General features: G+C 36.4%; 1 protein-coding gene across 1 annotated transcript; it reads left to right on the top strand.

Moving 5' to 3' along the window:
- The first annotated feature begins 5,704 nt into the window (after positions 1 to 5,704).
- LOC131309574 (uncharacterized) lies at positions 5,705 to 17,936 on the top strand. The gene is made up of 10 exons (XM_058336190.1): positions 5,705 to 5,770; positions 6,256 to 6,504; positions 7,217 to 7,251; positions 7,686 to 7,776; positions 11,666 to 11,756; positions 11,841 to 11,897; positions 15,460 to 15,575; positions 15,674 to 15,868; positions 16,947 to 17,038; positions 17,149 to 17,936. The coding sequence occupies exons 1-10, from the start codon at positions 5,705 to 5,707 to the stop codon at positions 17,780 to 17,782; spliced, it is 1,626 nt and encodes a 541-aa protein (XP_058192173.1). The 3' UTR covers positions 17,783 to 17,936.
- Positions 17,937 to 18,164: the final 228 nt, after the last annotated feature.

Below are 18,164 nucleotides of genomic sequence, written 5' to 3' on the forward strand. Positions count from 1 at the left end.
TGCCACATGGTGAGCCGCAGGGTCGGGCAACCCCATGGAGGGAAAAAAAAAATACTATTACCATATTGAATTTTTTCCCAAATTAATAAGAGAATTAATTTTGTCACTCATCTTTTTGTTAATACCACTATTTTTCTCTCACAAAACAAATCATCGAATCAAGACACAAAGGGGAGTGATATTAACAAAAAGGGGAGTGGCAAAATCACTCTCCATTAATAAATGACCCTATTACAATTTGATGATCGATGACACTGCTTGACCGATTCCTAGACCTAAATAATGGGTTGCCCCAAGCGTAAGGCGGAGACTGACGTAACACAATATCCGGTAAGTCTGGAGTCGAATCTACAGAGACGGTGATGTGTGATGCTTAAAAACTCGGGTTATAGTAATTTTACGGGCTCTTAAGTAGGCATCCCTTTTTCGGTTTGATTGAGAGATTAACTAAAACAAGAAATTGATTGCACTTTTTCAGAAAATTGAGAGGAGGTACAGTCGTAGGGTTTATAGCACTTGTAACTAGTCCGGATTAACCTGCTCTATTTGGAGTTCTTAAAAACGTTTAATTTTAGATTGAAAAAAGATACCCCGCAAGATGTGAGACCCTTTGGTCGCCGTATACCCATGCGCAGCAAAGAATGAGTTTTGGACACCCATTCCCCTGTTCACATGGGCTCCAACGATACCCGGGTTCGTCTGCGGGAAGTATTTTCCAATCTAACATCATTTTTTTCATTGTTTGATAAAAGGAACAGTGCCCGAATTAGCCACGGTGTGCTAATCACCCCACGACCCTACCTATATAACTACTCACACATTATTAAACAAAAAGCAAAATAAACCTTAAATTGCATCTTGCTTTTTACTGGAGGTAAAAAAATAAATAAAAGATTTAAGTTAAACATGAATCAACGAACAATTTTTATAAAAAATAGAAATTAAAACAAGTTACCGGAATACGAATAATTAAATAAAGCTTCAAAACTTGAATGGAAAAATAACTCACAAGAAAACTAAATAATATTCGGAACAAAGAAATCATGTTGCAGCTCGTTCGGCAGCCTCGTCGTGCGTGATCCCAAGCAGAATCACGGCAACCCCGTTCTTTCTTCTTTTCCGTGGGAATTAATCCCCTTTTTCCCAAGCTGCCGCAGTCCTATTTCCGTCCGTCAAAACATTTTTACAAAAGCTACTGCTGAGGTCATTGCTCTGTTGCTTATATAGGGTAGACATCATTTTATTACACAAAGCTCCTCAAACTATGTATAATAATAACTCACAAAATTTACTTTAAAGCATTTTGCGCTTTTAACCCCAAACTTCTTCAAAATCTTCTTTTTATCCAAAGTCTCGGACAACGGGCTCGAGCAACCGATAAATATAAAAACGCATAATAAAAATCTGTTAACAAAAATAAAAGACTAATAAATATAGATTGGAGAGCCCAAATATGTATATTTTGGCACTTATCAGACACCATACTAGATTATTTTTCCACTTGAAACCAACCCTTTCCTTGTCAAAGTAAAAACTTAAAGCACCACCCATTACAATTTGATGACCACACTTTACAATTTGATGACCGCACTAGATTATTTTTTCAGGTGAAACCCACCCACTCCTTCGAGAAACATTATTTGGTGCTCCAACACTCCTAAATACAACACATTTCCATGGAATATTCCGCCGGTAAGCATATGGATCCCGCAAAAATGTATGGTGTTGTATAAATTAATCTCATCCACTTCGAATTGTGAGTATCCTTTATGATCATTAGAAGATCCTCGATGGCAAATTGATGGGTGTTGTGTAAAATCGTGACTTCTAAAATTCTAGTCACGTGATCCAAATAGGGACTCGACACTCTAATTTAATTCTAATAGTTAGTTAGGCTACGCAAAGTGTATCGTGATCCGAATGAATGTGTGAATTCTAATTTAATTTTGTAAATACTAAGGGATAATTGAGTTACATTTGATACACGGTACAAGTTATTCAATGCTAGGATTTTGCCTTGAAAATTGAACAACGCTACAATGATCCTCATATTTTTATTTATTTATGTTGAAATTATGAGAATTTTTGGAGACCGGAATTGGTACGCGAACGGACCAGAATAGCGACGATCGGGCGCGAAGCGCAACGCGGTGCTTTGTGGTGGCATGTGGCATGCATGGGTGAAATGGGTGCTGATTCAACTTTTGAATCCGAAGTATATATAGTCTTGTATAAGGATATTATATTAGTTAATTACACTTAGTAATTTGGAAATCAACTCCACCCCTCTTTGGTATCAGTGAAGGAGAAGGAGGCGGCCATTTTTCTCCTTTAAGATCTGGTCCAGCCATGGCCATCACCGTTCAACATCAATTTCTTTTCGGAAGTCAAGAAAACTTAACCGGTAAATTTAAATCCTCCTATCCTTCATTGTTCTTGATCCCTACTCCTAATTTTTGAGCCCTACACCATAAAACCCATTTTATAATCTCAGAGGATACTTATTTTTGACAAAGGATCAGATTGCTTGTTGAGTTCTAGGTCCCATCCCCTCAATTTATCCTTACATAATCCAGAATTTTCGGACAAACTCACAGGAGTTACTATTTTTGACATTTTCTTCATAATTAGAGTATTAAATGGATAAATATTTCATGTCATTTAAACTACATTTCATTATGGTCCTTTTCAAATTTCAATCGGTGAAAAAGGTTGAGAATTGGATTTTTGTGGGAGATTTGGGAACTAATTGTTATTGGTCCTACAGGGATGTCCTAATTTAGACTAATTACTTAGCCATATTTTTCGGTTAGTGAGAATCAGTGCGCTTCTACTTAGGTATCAATTCAATGGAGTAGTTCGCACGCGTGATGAGCTAGACGCTACTTTTTGGTGAGTTGCACATACCTTAGTTACATGTATTTTCTGAAATTTTGGAATGAGATGCCATTACTTGATTTTGCTGAAAAATATGGAAGTTGAACTTCCTACTTGGTTTAATTGATGTTAATGCATGCAATGGCTGGTTTATAAATCTTTTGAGTTTCAGTTAAATTAGACCATGGCAATATGTTTTGGAAACTTGAATTTTACTGGTTGCTAGTACATGCTCGTGATAATATGATTCATTCGAACGGTGTCCCGAGCGCTTGGGGACGGGTAAAGATACTAGTGGCGTGAAGTAATAAGGTAGGAGATGCAGCCAGGCATCACTGGGTAATGATATTTTACCACTCTTCAATGGGGTCGCTCCCCAACCGACTGGCAAAAATACCGTTGAATGCTATTATTGCTCAAAATTGTAAAAGTTGAAAGAGAAATGAAAAGAAAATGGTCCATCTTTTGGATCAAAAAAAAAATGAGCTTACGGGCTAAAATGCATGTACCGGATGTTCAAGGAAATATTTGGATTGTTGCTTTGAACTGTTTTATAATGTGGGGTATTTCCATGGTCAAACTTGTAACTTTAGTATACGTTTTTCACCCGAGCTTCAGCTTATGAAAATCTTTTTCCAATTTTTCAGGTTAAGATAGATTGCAAGTTGTAGCTGAATGAGGTGTTAGAATAACCGTGGAGAATAGTGTATTGTCTAATGGTTTGTAACTATTATATTTGTACACTTAGAAGCTCTGGATTATCTTATTTATTCTACGCTTCCTCATACTTGAATTCTATTGTTTAAAATGACGCCGATGTTAGAAATCCCTAAACTAGAATATAAGCAAGCCTTCGGCGGCTTAACACCCGCTTGGCCGGTCACGACTTCCAAGGTCGGTTTTGGGTCGTGACATGTTGGGCCCAAGACTACTGAAAATTACTCATCTTTGTAACCCTTAGTAAAAGTTAAGACACCACATAGAATAAAACGCAAGCGTAAAAGAAGTATTTGATATTATCGACAAAGAAACTATCATACAACATTTCAAAATGCGAAACCCGTTGAATTCAACTGTAGAAGTTCTTGAGTTTATTTTAGTGTGGGTGAAACTGAAAATAAGATTATTAGAACATACCTTTTGATATCTTTTATTGTTTTAGTTGAAATGCTTGTTGAGCTTTTGATGTGTTTTTTGTCAAAATTAGATTATTAGTTGTCATTACCATTGATTTTTTTTTATAATTGATAATAAAGTATATGCTTATAAATAAATGACCCCATGGTTCCAAAATCCTGGAGTCGCCACTGCCTGTACCAACCACTCCAAATGGAAATTCCAAGAGTTGAAGCTGGGCATTACATTTCTGTTTATGAAAAGGATGCTTCTAGGAATCGACTACTAATGTTACACAAGGAAGAACACTGCCAGATCTCCAAGTATTTTGTGTGTGCTTATTAAAAGAAAATATGTTGTGTGTGCGCGCGTATATGTTATTTATATTTGGCAATGACACCGGTTAATCTAAACTCTGTTCAATCTTTTTTGTTTCCTAAATGAAAAATAGAAACAGCTTATCATAAAAGATAAACAACGAAATTGGGAAAAAAAAAAAAAAAGAAGATTAAAACATTGAGAGCGCTTTGAACAGTGAAAAGATTGCCTTTTCAAAAAACAAAACAGAGAAAAGATTAAATGCATGCTTCTCCTTTTCAGGGTGCAACCATTCAGCTTCCAGGCTCATTTTACCCACACACTCGCACAACAGAAGAAGATTAATTCTTTTAATTGGGGTGTACCATGGGCTTCCTGTAAGTGTTTTTTTGTTTAACTCATATGCAAGCATGCATTCTACTTTCATATATTTAGGTGGTGGAAAGACTGGGACGTACGGCCACATATTCCTTATGTGAGAGACAGTGGAGTGCTTTTTCTATTCTACAGCAGTTTGTTTCGAGCCGCAACACTCTCTTGCCCGTCTGGTTCTCACAAAAATTATAATAATGATATATGTTCTAAATGATATCTATGAGGCTCATGGTACCTATGAAGAACTCAAATGTTTCACAAATGCAGTGCAGAGGTACTATTGCTAGCTATAGAGACAAAATTAAAAAATTAGCATTTTTTTTTTTTGGTTCTTTTTGGATCCATTTTGATAACTTAGTTTGCCTATTTTCAGATCCTTTCTGGACCCACCTTGATGATCCAAATGGTTCACATCTTAGAGCTATTCCGAGGACATCGACCTTTAGAAAAAGATTGCAACACTGGATTTGATCACAATGCATTCACCTTTAGAAAAAGATTGCAACATTGGATTAGAACCCATTCATATATCAAAATAAATGTGGTTCGAAAATATATCAATCAATGCTCGATCAACATGATTTTTAACGCGGTTGATGATCTTTGATAAGTGCTGGTGGAACCCTTAAATAGTGTTGTGATTTTTTCTATGTACTTATGAAGATGTAAGAATGGATGTGTAAACTTTGGAACATGTCTAGCACATTGCTCTTCCCTGAATATAGGTGGTATGATTGTGTGACATCAAGTGCTCGGGTGTTAGGTGGGACATGAATGCGATTGATCAACTCTCAAAGTACATGAAGCCAATCTACGAGGCTCTCTTAAATGTTCATGATGAAATTTACCAGGAGATGGCAAAGAAAAAATTAAACTACGGCGTCTAATATTTAGAAGAAGCACAGTATGGCCGGCTGCCCTAAATAGTTCTCTCTATTTTTTAATTTGTTTTTTATTTGGGACAATTAATATTGTTTCATAAATATTTTACAAAAAATTTCACTTACATGACATCGAAATGGCAGTTTTGTCGTTAACTGGCAACTTGATAGTTTCTTTTAAAGGAACTGATGATGAAGCTTATGTATGCACAATTCCACCAAATCATGAACAAATGGGATTAATTTGATATTCTCAAATCCAGCCTTACTAGAGTGTTAATTTCCAAGTCCCTCCATCTAATATATGTGCATTTTATTTTTATATTTTCATATATAATATCCTTTTAATCACATAAATTGATTATCTACAACCATCATAATAAGTTCAAGTTTTAAACTTCCTAAGCATTTTTTTTTTCGGATCCAACAATCAAAATTAAAAGTTGTAAGTTTCTAGCACAATAAGTAAATTACAAAACTATTTAACATAACTCAAGTGATTGACACATTTGGAGAAGAAAAAGAAAAACTAATGAATAAAATTACAAACAATGTTCAAGATTTTGCTTAAGTTTCTTATTTTATTTAGTAAAGTTTATTTTAACTTGCAGAGCAAAAAAAAAAAAAAAGTTTATTTTAACTCAATTCTTCTTGATTTTTATTTTTCTTTGTCCTTCATTCGAATCAGTACAAAGATGTAGTAAGATGCTACGACGTTGACACCGAGTGGTTAAATAAAGGATATGTGCAAACAATGGATGAGCATTTGGTCAATGCTTTAGTAACCATCACATCTCCATTGCTCACAACGGCGGCGTTTGTAGGGATGGGAGAAATCGCAACCCCTGAGGCATTCCAATGGTTACAATCAAAACCTAGAATCTTCATGGCCCCCTCAACAATATTCCGAGTTATCAATGACATACAGAGCTGCAAGGTAAGCATATACAATATACTTTTACAGAAAACTTTTTAAATGTTACTAATTCCCACATTCTTTGCATAGTAGCAAGGATCTTCCAAAGGATCCTAGGGGAAGGAGGGAATTATGGAGTGAACTACTACAAGCCAAAGTCTTATCCCAAATACCCTGGTGCATAGGTGGTGATTTTAATGAAATCAGACTAATCAAGTTGAAATCAGACTAATCAGCAAGGAGCGCCAACCTAAAGAATTTAATTTTTTTACAAGAAATAACAAAAAAAAAAAATACAACACCACTCCGATAAGTAAAGCCTAAACTGTAGGTTAACATCCAATGCTACATCGTTCTTGATAATCAACCCACAGTTAATACTGATTAAAAAAATCTTGAGATGGACATAAGAATATACGTGAAAAGTCCCTAAAATGGGTGAATCGAGAACTTTTGTTAATGTCTATTTACATGAAAATTTTACTACATAATTGTGACTCAAAAATTGAATTATGATCTATTTTTTGGATCTACGTTCACCACACCCCAGCTTGATTGCCGTAGCCTTAAAACCAACAAGTCTAATGGTGCCCTCCGAACCACAAAAGATATTCAATCATGTTGTCGATCTCGAATCCTCGAGCACAAACCCACACCTAGGAACCCTCTGAATGAATTTGCTCTTGCCTTCTCTTGAATGATGGAATACGAAATCCCTCTTAAATTGTTACAGATAAGAAGAATAAAAAATGCATACTTTGACCAAGTGTAAAAACGTGCACTAACGATAAATCGAAGTTCATAAAAAAATGTTTGAATTTTTGAACTTTTCCTATTGATTATTTTAAAAATTAAAAAATAGTCATTTATACTTGTGGTATGTTAACACTACAAGGATATATAATAATAAAGGTTCTGCTAACAAGTGCCCCCGGGGCACAAAATAACTCATTGCGTGTTGTGATTGATGTGAAGCATTGTTCCAAGAGCTCTCAATAACCTCTCGTGGAATGATAATATATACGCATTTCGAAACGGATTGAAACCAAAACCAGTAACATAAATCCACAAACCAGACCATTGAACACGGATCGTAATTCTTTGAATCCTGGACCACCCACATTAGATACATCAAGTACAAGCATCTCCAATGTCACAGTACATTTTGGTTGGTATACTTGTTATATTTCTCTGGATTTTAGGTTGATTGGAGCTACAAGGAACGCACCAGGTCTATCCGACAAAAACAATGACGGTGGAATTTCCTTTCCAAACAATGCTTACTGCATTTTGGTTGTTAACTTGCTTGACTAATTAGATCCTTGTAATAGTACTCCATATAATTAGGATTTACTGTTACAAGACTTTGACATATCTATTGTACATAGACGTAGACTCACTACAAGAAAAAACAGATTTGGCGACCAACTTTCGGCGACAAAATTATTTTTTGTTTTTGTCGCTGATTGTCAACTTTTGGCGACTAAAATAGTTTTGGTCGCCGATCGTAGACATTTGCCGACTAAATTCTTTTTTGTCGCCGATTTTGTAGACCTTTGGCGACTAAAACATTTTTAGTCGGCGAAGTGCTACCATTTGGCAACCAACGATCATTTGGTCGCCGAAAACAAACAATTGGCGACCAACCAATAGTCGGCAAAGAAAAACATTAGCCGACAAAAATATTAGTCGGGAAAAGCTACCAATTGGCGACTAAATTCGTTTTGTCGCCGTTTGTGTGAACGTTTGGCGACTAAAACATCTTTTGTCGGCAAAAGGCTACCATTTGGCTACCAAAAGTCATTTTGTCGCCGAAAATTTATATATTATATCATGTAAACTTATATTTATTCCATCTACTTAACCGAAGTTTAACCCATATTCCACCGTTAACTTCTTAATTAAATCTCACTTTTTTTTGAATGGCAACTCCTTAAATCTAATGTTAAATGCTACCAAAGTAACAAAAAAAAGGGCTCCTTAATTAAATCTCACTTTTCTCCTTACATTTCTTTTTTTTTTTTAAATTCAGTTTCTCTCTCTTCCATATATTCTCAACAAAGCAATAAAAAATAAAAAATGCTCCTATGAATGGAGAAAACCTTCATTTAAAATAAGGAAGAGGAAAAATCTAATAGAATTTATCCAATTAACTCTTATGCTAATCTTTACAAGAATCAATCAAATTGCATAATCTTGTTATTCAATGAATCATATACAGTCCAACTTCTAGCTACTGTAAAATGAGTTACCAATATCATTTTTCCCATCTACACCGATGAAAATAGTTTTCAATTGCGGCATGACATTGTTGGAATTCAAACGGCAATGACATTTTTGCTCTGGACTCTTTTGAATTTGATTGAACGTCCAAATTAGCTATTCCAATTTTTTCTTTTTTAAGGTTTCCCATTGGCGTTCATCTATTGGATATGTGTTGTTTCGTGTTTTTTTATTGATTTTTTTGGATTTTTCTCTATTATATTTTTAGACAAAAAAAGATTGTCTAGCTTTATAACTAATTCCTCGATGAGAAAAAAAGGACATTGAATTGTTGGAGTTAATGGTGAAAAGGATTAATTTCCCTACGGTGGAATATGGGTTGGGCTAACTTCCGTTAGTTAGAGGTTAGGCAGATTAAGGAGAAAGGAGCTTAGGCCAATGAAAGGTTGTCGTGTGTCTGAGGTTGGAGGAAGTCCTCCTACTGGGGTAGGAGAAGATCCGCGTTCATCATCTAATCAAATAGCGCGCATCTACAAAATGTACCCGAGCGGATGAAAATAACATGCCGTTTGTGGGTCATTTAGTTTTTCTAAGATGCCCATTGGTACATTGCACAAATTCTCGTCATAAAAACCCCACTATGAAAAAAAAATGAATTACGAAGAACTTCTCAAATCTCTATCTGGCCATGGTTTCTCCATTTTTAACTCCAATGAAAAAAATCCTCCTACGCTACTAAGGCACTAAAAAAATTAGACACTAATTTAATTTACGCTTTCCAGGTCCATTAGCAAGACATAACCACAGGTCCATAAAGCGTTTTAAAAAAAAACAAGACAGGAAAAAAGTTGCGTTAAACTCATTTGATATGGGACATGTTCGACTATTATGACCTTAGGCATGTAACAAAATTATAAAAAAAAAAAAAAAGAACAAGAAGAAGAAGAAGAAGGTTGCTTCAATGTGATAAAGAAACGGAGTGGGACGAGGATAATTTTTTTAGAAGTTAGAGTTTTTTTTTCGATGTCGAAGACTCAAAGGTAGTGTTTTAGAGAGTCCTTTTTGGTAGAAGAAAGGATTTCAGTTGGGGTCTTGCGACAGTGAACTATCAATTTAGATTAGGTTCTTAGGAATTTTCGAATTTTAATAAAAAAATAGTTATATCAGTAATGGAAAATATACGAAGAGGATTTCTGATCATTATATGCTAAAAGGCCATAATTAATATTTTTCTCTATGGCTTTTATGATTAAGTTACATTTTTCATTTGTTCATATGGCTCTCATATGAGAGCATAAAGTTAAAAATTAATTATCACTATTTTAGAGTAAATTATAAATAAATGCAATTAATCTAACCATATTTTTACTGTATATTATATCATAATAAACATAAATATATTATATATATAATTTTTCGTACATAATATATAATATATTATTTTATTTTATATAAATATTGTTTTATAAGTTTTATTTTATTTTCTTATGTAATAAATATATTATCTTTAGAAATAAAGCACAAGTTAAGCGCATAGCCTAGTGGTTATGCGTCCTCATAAGGTAAGGGAGGTTAGCAGTTCGATTCTTGGCAAAGACATGTGATTGGATTATTCCACACGTGCCACGTGGAGGATCTAAGTTGGTCCACGTGGCGGTACAAAGACGGGGCCACGTGGCACCCAAAATTTTTTTAATATTATTTATTGGGCACGACATTTGGCGACAAAAACGTTTTAGTCGGGGAAAGTTGTATTCGGCGACCAAACTTTTGGTCGCCGTATGTAAATATGATTTTTTCGAAAGGGTTTTTATTAATTAGATGCGGCGACTAAAGTTAGTCGCGAATACCTTTTGCTACAAAAGTGTTTTGTCGGGAAAAACAATCTTCGGCGACAAAAAATTTTGGTCGGCGAAAACTTTCCCAGACTAAGTGTCGCCGACCAAAGTGGCGACCAAAAATTTAGTCGCGGAAAGGTTTTGGCGACTAAAAATAATCATTTGGCGACTATTATTTTAGTCGACAAAAGTGTTTTTTCTTGTAGTGACTTTACTATGCACAACATTTACTACCCATAAAGGAAGGACTATATCACACCTGCTATGTAGACTTTCCTATTAGTACTTTACACCAACAGTAAGTGGGTAAAAAAAAAGTAGGTTAGAATCGAGAAATAGAGTGAGTAAAGGCAAACACAAGACACAAGTAATATTATTGGAACACTGGCTTGAACTAACTTGGTTATTACAATAGGCAGGGCCTTCCTTTTATAGGCGTAATAAGGGAATACTGACACTGGTATTTACATCATGGCTTACGTACAAACATTAACTTGCTTGACTAATTACATCCTTGTAATAGGACTCCATATAATTAGGATTTACTGTTACAAGACTTTAACATATCTATTGTACATAGACGTAGACTTTACTATGCACAACATTTACTACCCATAAAGGAATGACTATATCACACCTGCTATGCAGACTTTCCTATTAGTACTTTACACCAACAGTAAACATCAATTATACTTCTTACAACAATACACAATAGTAAATTCCAATAATTTCACTCCTTCTCGGAAATGGGAGGAGAAACAGGTTGCATGAGCACGTGATTGTCACTCTAGATTATCTGAATCACTGCTTCCAGAATAGTCTTCAGTTCTGTCAGTCAAGTAATACTGTTCCAAAAAATAGCGGATATTTTGGCGTCATTCTTCCGGATAAGTATCGTTGAATTTCCAGTTTGCAGATTCATAATGGAGGAGAGATGAAGGGACTTCTGCAGGTGTCAATCCATTGAGAGAACACAGTTGATAAGCACGTAAATGTTGACATTAACGCCTCCTAATTTATCATTGCTAAGTCTATTTATATAATATTACTTGGAGATTAATGCTTGATTTTTGTATTGTAGGTATTCGGAGGTTTTTAATATTTTAATGTGCATTGTTTAGTTGTTGATCGAAGTAAAAGAAGCTTGGATTGTGTCTTATAACTTTCTCCTCCTACCATGCTGCTGTGTACGTGGTAATGGAAGTAAAATGGGTTAGCAAAATAATACAAGTCATAAAATTGGTGGGCCCCGAAGCTATACTAATTGGACTTCCTAGTGGGTCTAATGTTTAATAGATATTTTTGACCAAGGCTGGGCCCAACTGACTGATTTCTCAACGAGGGCTTTTCCAAGTAAACTCGGCAGCAACAGTTTATAAAAGGAAGAGGTCTCATGCGCACAGGGAAATTTTTCATTCGGACGCAGAAACGTACGGGGGCTGCCGAGATCTGATTTTCCCACGGACAGAAAAAGGCTGCCGACTGCTGCAATCGCGAGGATTGTTCCGATTTTATTTTACAGCTTTAGAGTACGGTGTTTTTCTTCGTGGCTCTTTTCTTTTTAAGTTCTTGAAATTTTATTTAAGTATTTATAATTCGGTAACTCATATTGATTCCTGTTCTTTATTAAAGTTATTCGATTATTTTTGTTTAGTTTGAATCTCTTGTTTATTTTTCGTATTGAGTAATAGAAGCATGTTTCAAACTAGGGTTTCTTTTATTTTTTGTGCAATGATTAGTGAGTAGTCGTTTAGGTAGGGTCGCAGGGTGATTAGCACGCCGTAACCAGTTCGGACACTGCTCATATTTTCAAACTATGAAAAAGACAATTTTAGATTGGAAAATACTTCCCGCAGACGAACGCAGGCATTGTCGGAGTCCATGTGAACGGGAGAATGGGGGTCTAAAACTCATTCTTCGCTGCGCATGGGTAAACGGCGACCATAGGGTCTCGCATCTTGTGGGGTATCTTTTCCAATCTAGAGTTGAACGTTTTTAAGAACACCGAATGGAGCAGGTTGATCCAAATTGGTTACGAGTGCTATGAACCCTACGATCGTACCTCATTTTATTCATTTGAAAAGTACAATTAATTTCTAGGTTTTAGTTAATTTCAATCAAATCGACAGGGGGTGGCTACCTAAGAGCCAGTTTAAATAGTAACCGCCCGAATTTTTAGTCAGCACACATCACCGTCTCTGTGGATTCGACTCCGGACTTACCAGATATTATGCTACGTCGGTTTCAGCTCTACGCTTCCAAAAAGCAAATTGGAGATCTCTGCCTGCACTGTTAGGGATTTGTCTGATTTTCTGTTGCCAATAGGGTATATTTCCAAAGAGCAAGAGAAATTTCAAAAAGAAATCTTCTGGAGGTTGAACTTGATTGAACGCCGCATGAGCCAGATAGACCAATACTGCTGATTTATTAAAACAGACACTTATAGTATACACATCGACTAAATACCATAAGAGAAGATAGGCTTCTTTTTTGAAATAAAAGACATTGTGGTAGGACACTTCAAACTGGGTGAGAAAGAGATAGACAGGATGGAAAGGTAGACCTTTTATGAGACCTTCATCAAGACCATACTTAAAAATACAGAGATGTTGAAGGTTTTGACACATTTGAACACACCTAGAAAGAAGAGTTAACTCTAAAATATAACACTGAAGGTGGACAGAAAAATTGACTGGATAGAAACAGGAAATCATGAAAAAACAACCAGGAACAAAGGAATGTGGTTTTGTTTATGAAAATTGGTTTATTTCTTTTTTGAGCCTTGACAGAAACTCAGGGAGGACATTTGTTTTTCTTTTACGTGAACAACATCAAAACTCCAATTGGAAAACCAATTTGCCCATCTGAGTAACTGTGCCTTTGGGAGGTGCTTCTGTTTGAACTTGAGCATGCTGGAAAAACTCATCATATCAGTCTCAATTAGAAAATGATGACCGATTAGATGAAATTCAAACTTCTCAATGCTCCTTTTGATTGCTAGAATTTCTTTGTAAGTATAGTGGTAATGAAGTTCTGTTGGAGAGAAAGCACCACTCTTGTATCCACAAATTCTGCGCTTTTGATCTGAATTTTCTTCCAAGAGAACTGCTCCCCAATATAGATCAGAGGCATCTGTCTGAAGAACTCTCTTTCCATCTGAAGGTACGGTTAATGGAGGAAGAGTTTGGCTATGCATGGCTTTGAGGTTTTTTACAGCTTTAGTACAAATGGCTGACCAAGGATGAGGGATTTTCTTTAGTAGAGCTGAATGAGGAGTTCGGTATTGGGCAAGGTTGGGAATAAAATAAGCCATATAGTTAACAATTCCAAGGAACTGTTGAACTTGTTTGACTGTGAGATTTTCATCTAGAAAATGGTCAAGTTGGGAAGTTATATGAGGCTGGAGGGTATATTGACCTTTAGAGATATGCATCCCTAAAAAATCAATTTCTGGTTGGGCAAGAAGCATCTTTTTCTCTGAAAGCATGATACTATGGGTTTGGACTAGGGAATGGAAAATTTGTAGTAAGACAACATGAGACTCAATATCTGGAGAAAAGAGTAGGATATCATCAATATAGACAAGTGCTAAGGATAGGATGGGAGCAAATACCTGAATCATGGCATTTTGCAACAAGGATGGAGCTGTTTTCAATCCAAAAGGCATGACTGACCACTGGAAGTGGTGATCTGAAATGCAAAAATCAGTTTTTGGACGATCATCTGGATGGATGCCCAGCTGCCAGAAATCTGCTTTTAAGTCAAACTTTGAGAAAATTTGAGCTTTAGGCAAGTTTGCAAAAAGAACACTTCTTCGAGGAAGAGAAAATTTGTTATCCTGCAAAAAATGATTACGAGGCTAGTAGTTGATAACCAGGCGAAGTTTTCCTCTTATCTGCTCTGTCCTCTTGTTCACATAAAATGCTTCACATGCCCACTGAGAGGTTGTGGGCTCAATCAAACCTTCTGATTGGAATTGCTGGAGCTCTTGAAGAGCAAACTGGTTGTGTTCTGGGTTCATTCCATGATGGGTAGCTTTGGTAGGGTTGATGTCTTCATTTTTCTTAAAAGGAAGAGAAATGAAGAAATCTAGATTTTTTCAAAGTGGTTGGAGCATTTGGTGTGGAATTGAGAATGAAATTCAGCACATGAAGTTTAGATTATGGTTTCTTTGATGGAGGAAAAAGTTTCTATGGAAAAGAGATTTGGTTGGGGGGTCCAAGGTAACAGGTAGTTTTTGTATTTCAAACCTTTTTTGAGCCAGGAGACTTTGCTGAGATTTTGGAGAATATCAAAGCCTAATAATAAATCTTTTCCTGGGAGATTAGAACCATAGACTTGGTGTTTTATGGTGTATCCCAAAAAAAGTTGGATGGTAATAGGCTTACTGATCAAAGTGATAACAAAAGTTTCTCCATTGGTTGCTGTAAAGGGTCTAAAACACGATTGTCAGTAGGACCTGAGGAGGATTGTTGGGTTGAGAATGGAGGCTGCTGCACCAGTATCAAAGAAAGCGATGACTGGTATGGGTTTCTCATATTTTTCAAGTAGGATTTTGACTTTGGCTAAGTGTTGAGCCAGCATGATATTGGAGAACCCAAATGTTTGGACTTCATAGGGGAATGAGTCAGGATCATCAGAAGAGTCACCTGATTTTGATGAATCGTCTGAATCATCAAAAGTGAATGTAAGAACTGTTTCATCTGTTGCTTCATTGTCGATAGAAAACAGAGATTCGACATCAGCATCTTCAAGATCATCATCAATGAGAGCCAAAGAGTTCATCATTTTGTCCCTTGCTACTTTATTTGGACATTATTTTGCATAGTGCCCCTTCTTTCCGCATATATAGCAGCGATCAGACTTTCGCTGCCCTCTGAACTTTTTCTTCTTAAAGAATTTTCATTTTTAAAAGTGTTGGGCTTCCGGTATGAAGGACGGCAAGTGACTCCATCTGTGTCGAAGTTTCCGAGGAGCAAGAGTGTTTGCGATAGAGAGCCGAGGATCCCTAGGAGTCCCTACAACACAGCTGTAGGTACATTTTGCCTCTTTGCCATTCCTTTTTTGAAAATTTCTTTCTTGATAGAAGTTTTGAGGAGCCTTTTTCTCTTTCGTTTGTTCTATTTCAGGAGAAGAAAAGTGTGACTCCACCGCCAAGCTTGCGCAATGCAAGAGCGGCAACTTCTCTGAAAATGGGGGCTGGGGATGCACAGAATTCAGCAAACTCAAGGGTGGTGGTGGTTTCGCAACCGGAGTCTCAGTCCAGTAGCGACAACAAAAGTCTGGAAATGAATTTGCCTGGAAAGCTAAGCATGTTGGGAAAGGTAAATTGGATTCTGTTTATATGCCTTCTCTTTCTGTGATAGTAATTGTTAAGGAGTGTGAATAACATGTGAATTGGATTCTGTTTATATGCCTTCTCTTTCTATGATAGTAATTGTCAAGGAGTGTGAATAGGGACTACTTATTGGGTACTCCCGAAATTCTGTGTGGTATTATGCAGCTCCGCTTACGTAGTATTCTAGCTCATGGTGTGTTTTTATGTCTCACACACAAGATTTATAGTTACTTGATTTGTCAAGAGAATCATGTGAAAATGTCACATGGTACATTGAGAGTGTTGAATATAGGAGAAAGGGCCCTTGTTGTGTAGTCATACAATAAAGGGTTGTGCTATATCTCGGAGGGCTCTATCGAAATTCCATCATAATGATTTGAACAGTGTATTTTTTAGATTTCACTAAGAAGAGGACATTCACGGTACTTTATTTGGATTGGAATTTGAAAAGTTTTTTGAAAAATAGTAGGGATAATAAGTGGAGAGAGATAGAGAGAGAAATGTTGAAAGTAGATGAAATTTAGGGAGAATTTTTTGAAAAATTCTTTTTAAGTTCCAAAGAGAACAAAGCAAACTATTTGGATCCCATGGTCACTTGTTCAGACAAGGGCTTTTACCAAAAAGAGCTGTCAAGAATATGGTGATGAGATGTCGATGAAGCCTACCAAGGTGCACTACACCTCTTAATGCATTAGCGCACTCCAAAACACCTTATCCGCAACTTGCAATGGTTAGACGTAAACTTGGCCAACACTCCCAATAAAAAACAATATCATTGCTGATGGTTTTAGAATGATTTTGATGGTCCCATTAGATGTCTGACATATAGCACCTTTACGTACAACTCGAATTTCAGTTTTTACTTCAAGATTTTATTTGGCCCTTGAAAAATTCCCCAATCACTGTCTACCTCTTTTCATTCCGTCTTGTTGAACTGTATGTTGTTAACTTCCACTGAACATACAACAATGCTTTCAACCCATCAATCTTATGATCTTTTTTGAAATTTACGTTTGATTATGAACATTTTTGTCTCAATAAATTTAAATTCTGTGGCATTATAGGAAGCAATGCAGCAGAGAGAAACAGCACAAAAGGTTGCCCTTCAAGCACTAAGAGATGCTTCAGCCACCGAAAATCTAGTCCGGCCCCTCAAGTACAATACCTCTCCTTCCACCAATTTTTTTCCAAAAACTTGATTTGTTAATCTTTTTAGTACTTATCTAAATGCTTCGTTCATAAATTAACATGATTGACTCCTTTTAGGATGTTTTCAAACTTAAGCAAAACTGCGAAATCAGATGCACCGGCAGCCTGTTTCGATCAGTTCCTGGATTTTCGTACCCAAATTGTGCTAGCAGTAGCTGAAATGGTGTCCATTCAAGCAGCAACAGCAACTGAAATGGCCCAAACCCCGAACACAAAACAACCTGAAGAAGACTCCTCCATCTTAAATGAACTCCCTCACAACTCCTTGGACCCGAAAGCATCATCCAAAAGAAGAAATGTACTCTACAAATCAATCGCATTGTTTCCTGAACGAAGTGATCAGAAGACAATCTTAGGGAAGCATGTGAGATCATCATGTCTCAAGGTGGTGCCCACTCCTCCCTCTTCCGAAAACGATGAAAACAAGGCTACTTGCTGCAGCCTTGAGAATACGATCAAGTTGGGGAGGCAGATTGAGACAGAAGCGGGAAACTGGTTCATGGAATTTCTCGAGAAAGCTTTGGAGACGGGTCTGAAGAAAACGAAGGGGAGAGTAGAGGGAGATGCGCAAAAAGTTCCTCAGTCGCTTATATTGAAGGTTATCAACTGGCCAACTGGGTGGAAGTCGAACAGTGTGATTCTAGCAAAAGGCCTGTGCATCCTAGAACGGCGCAGGCGACCGGGAAGTTAAGGATCAAGATGAAGAATCCTTGAATGGGGGCAATATAATGTTAGGGTCATATTGTAGAAGAGATTGTGTTTAGTCAGTGGTGTGAAAAATTAATTGTGGCTTTCTTGCTATTGTTTAATTCTTTGGAGATCGATCATGGTGAAATTGTGTGATGTCAAACGGTTTGGAATTTTATCCATGTACTAAATCTTATTATACAGTAGGTTTCTATTGAGTGATAAGTTTATGTTGCTTAGATATTTGTTTCATCTTGAAATACAGCTTTGTCTGAGTACTTCATTATTGCAGCACATCCATTCGGTATGGAAGTTTGTAAATGGATTTGACCAAATAAATGTTGTGTTTCCGTATGTTAGAAAAATTGAAGTGCTATAGATATGTT

Source organism: Rhododendron vialii, chromosome 12a (genome assembly GCF_030253575.1).
Source record: "Rhododendron vialii isolate Sample 1 chromosome 12a, ASM3025357v1".
In the NCBI taxonomy this organism is placed as follows: domain Eukaryota; kingdom Viridiplantae; phylum Streptophyta; class Magnoliopsida; order Ericales; family Ericaceae; genus Rhododendron; species Rhododendron vialii.

Bases quoted from the DNA above. Each gene is read 5' to 3' on its own strand.
- LOC131309574 (XM_058336190.1), top strand. From the start codon at position 5,705: ATGGCAGTTTTGTCGTTAACTGGCAACTTGATAGTTTCTTTTAAAGGA. The intron at 7,777-11,665 runs GTTGTTAACTTG...TGCATTGTTTAG, and splicing joins ACAATGCTTACTGCATTTTG to TTGTTGATCGAAGTAAAAGA. The intron at 15,869-16,946 runs GTAAATTGGATT...GTGGCATTATAG, and splicing joins AGCTAAGCATGTTGGGAAAG to GAAGCAATGCAGCAGAGAGA.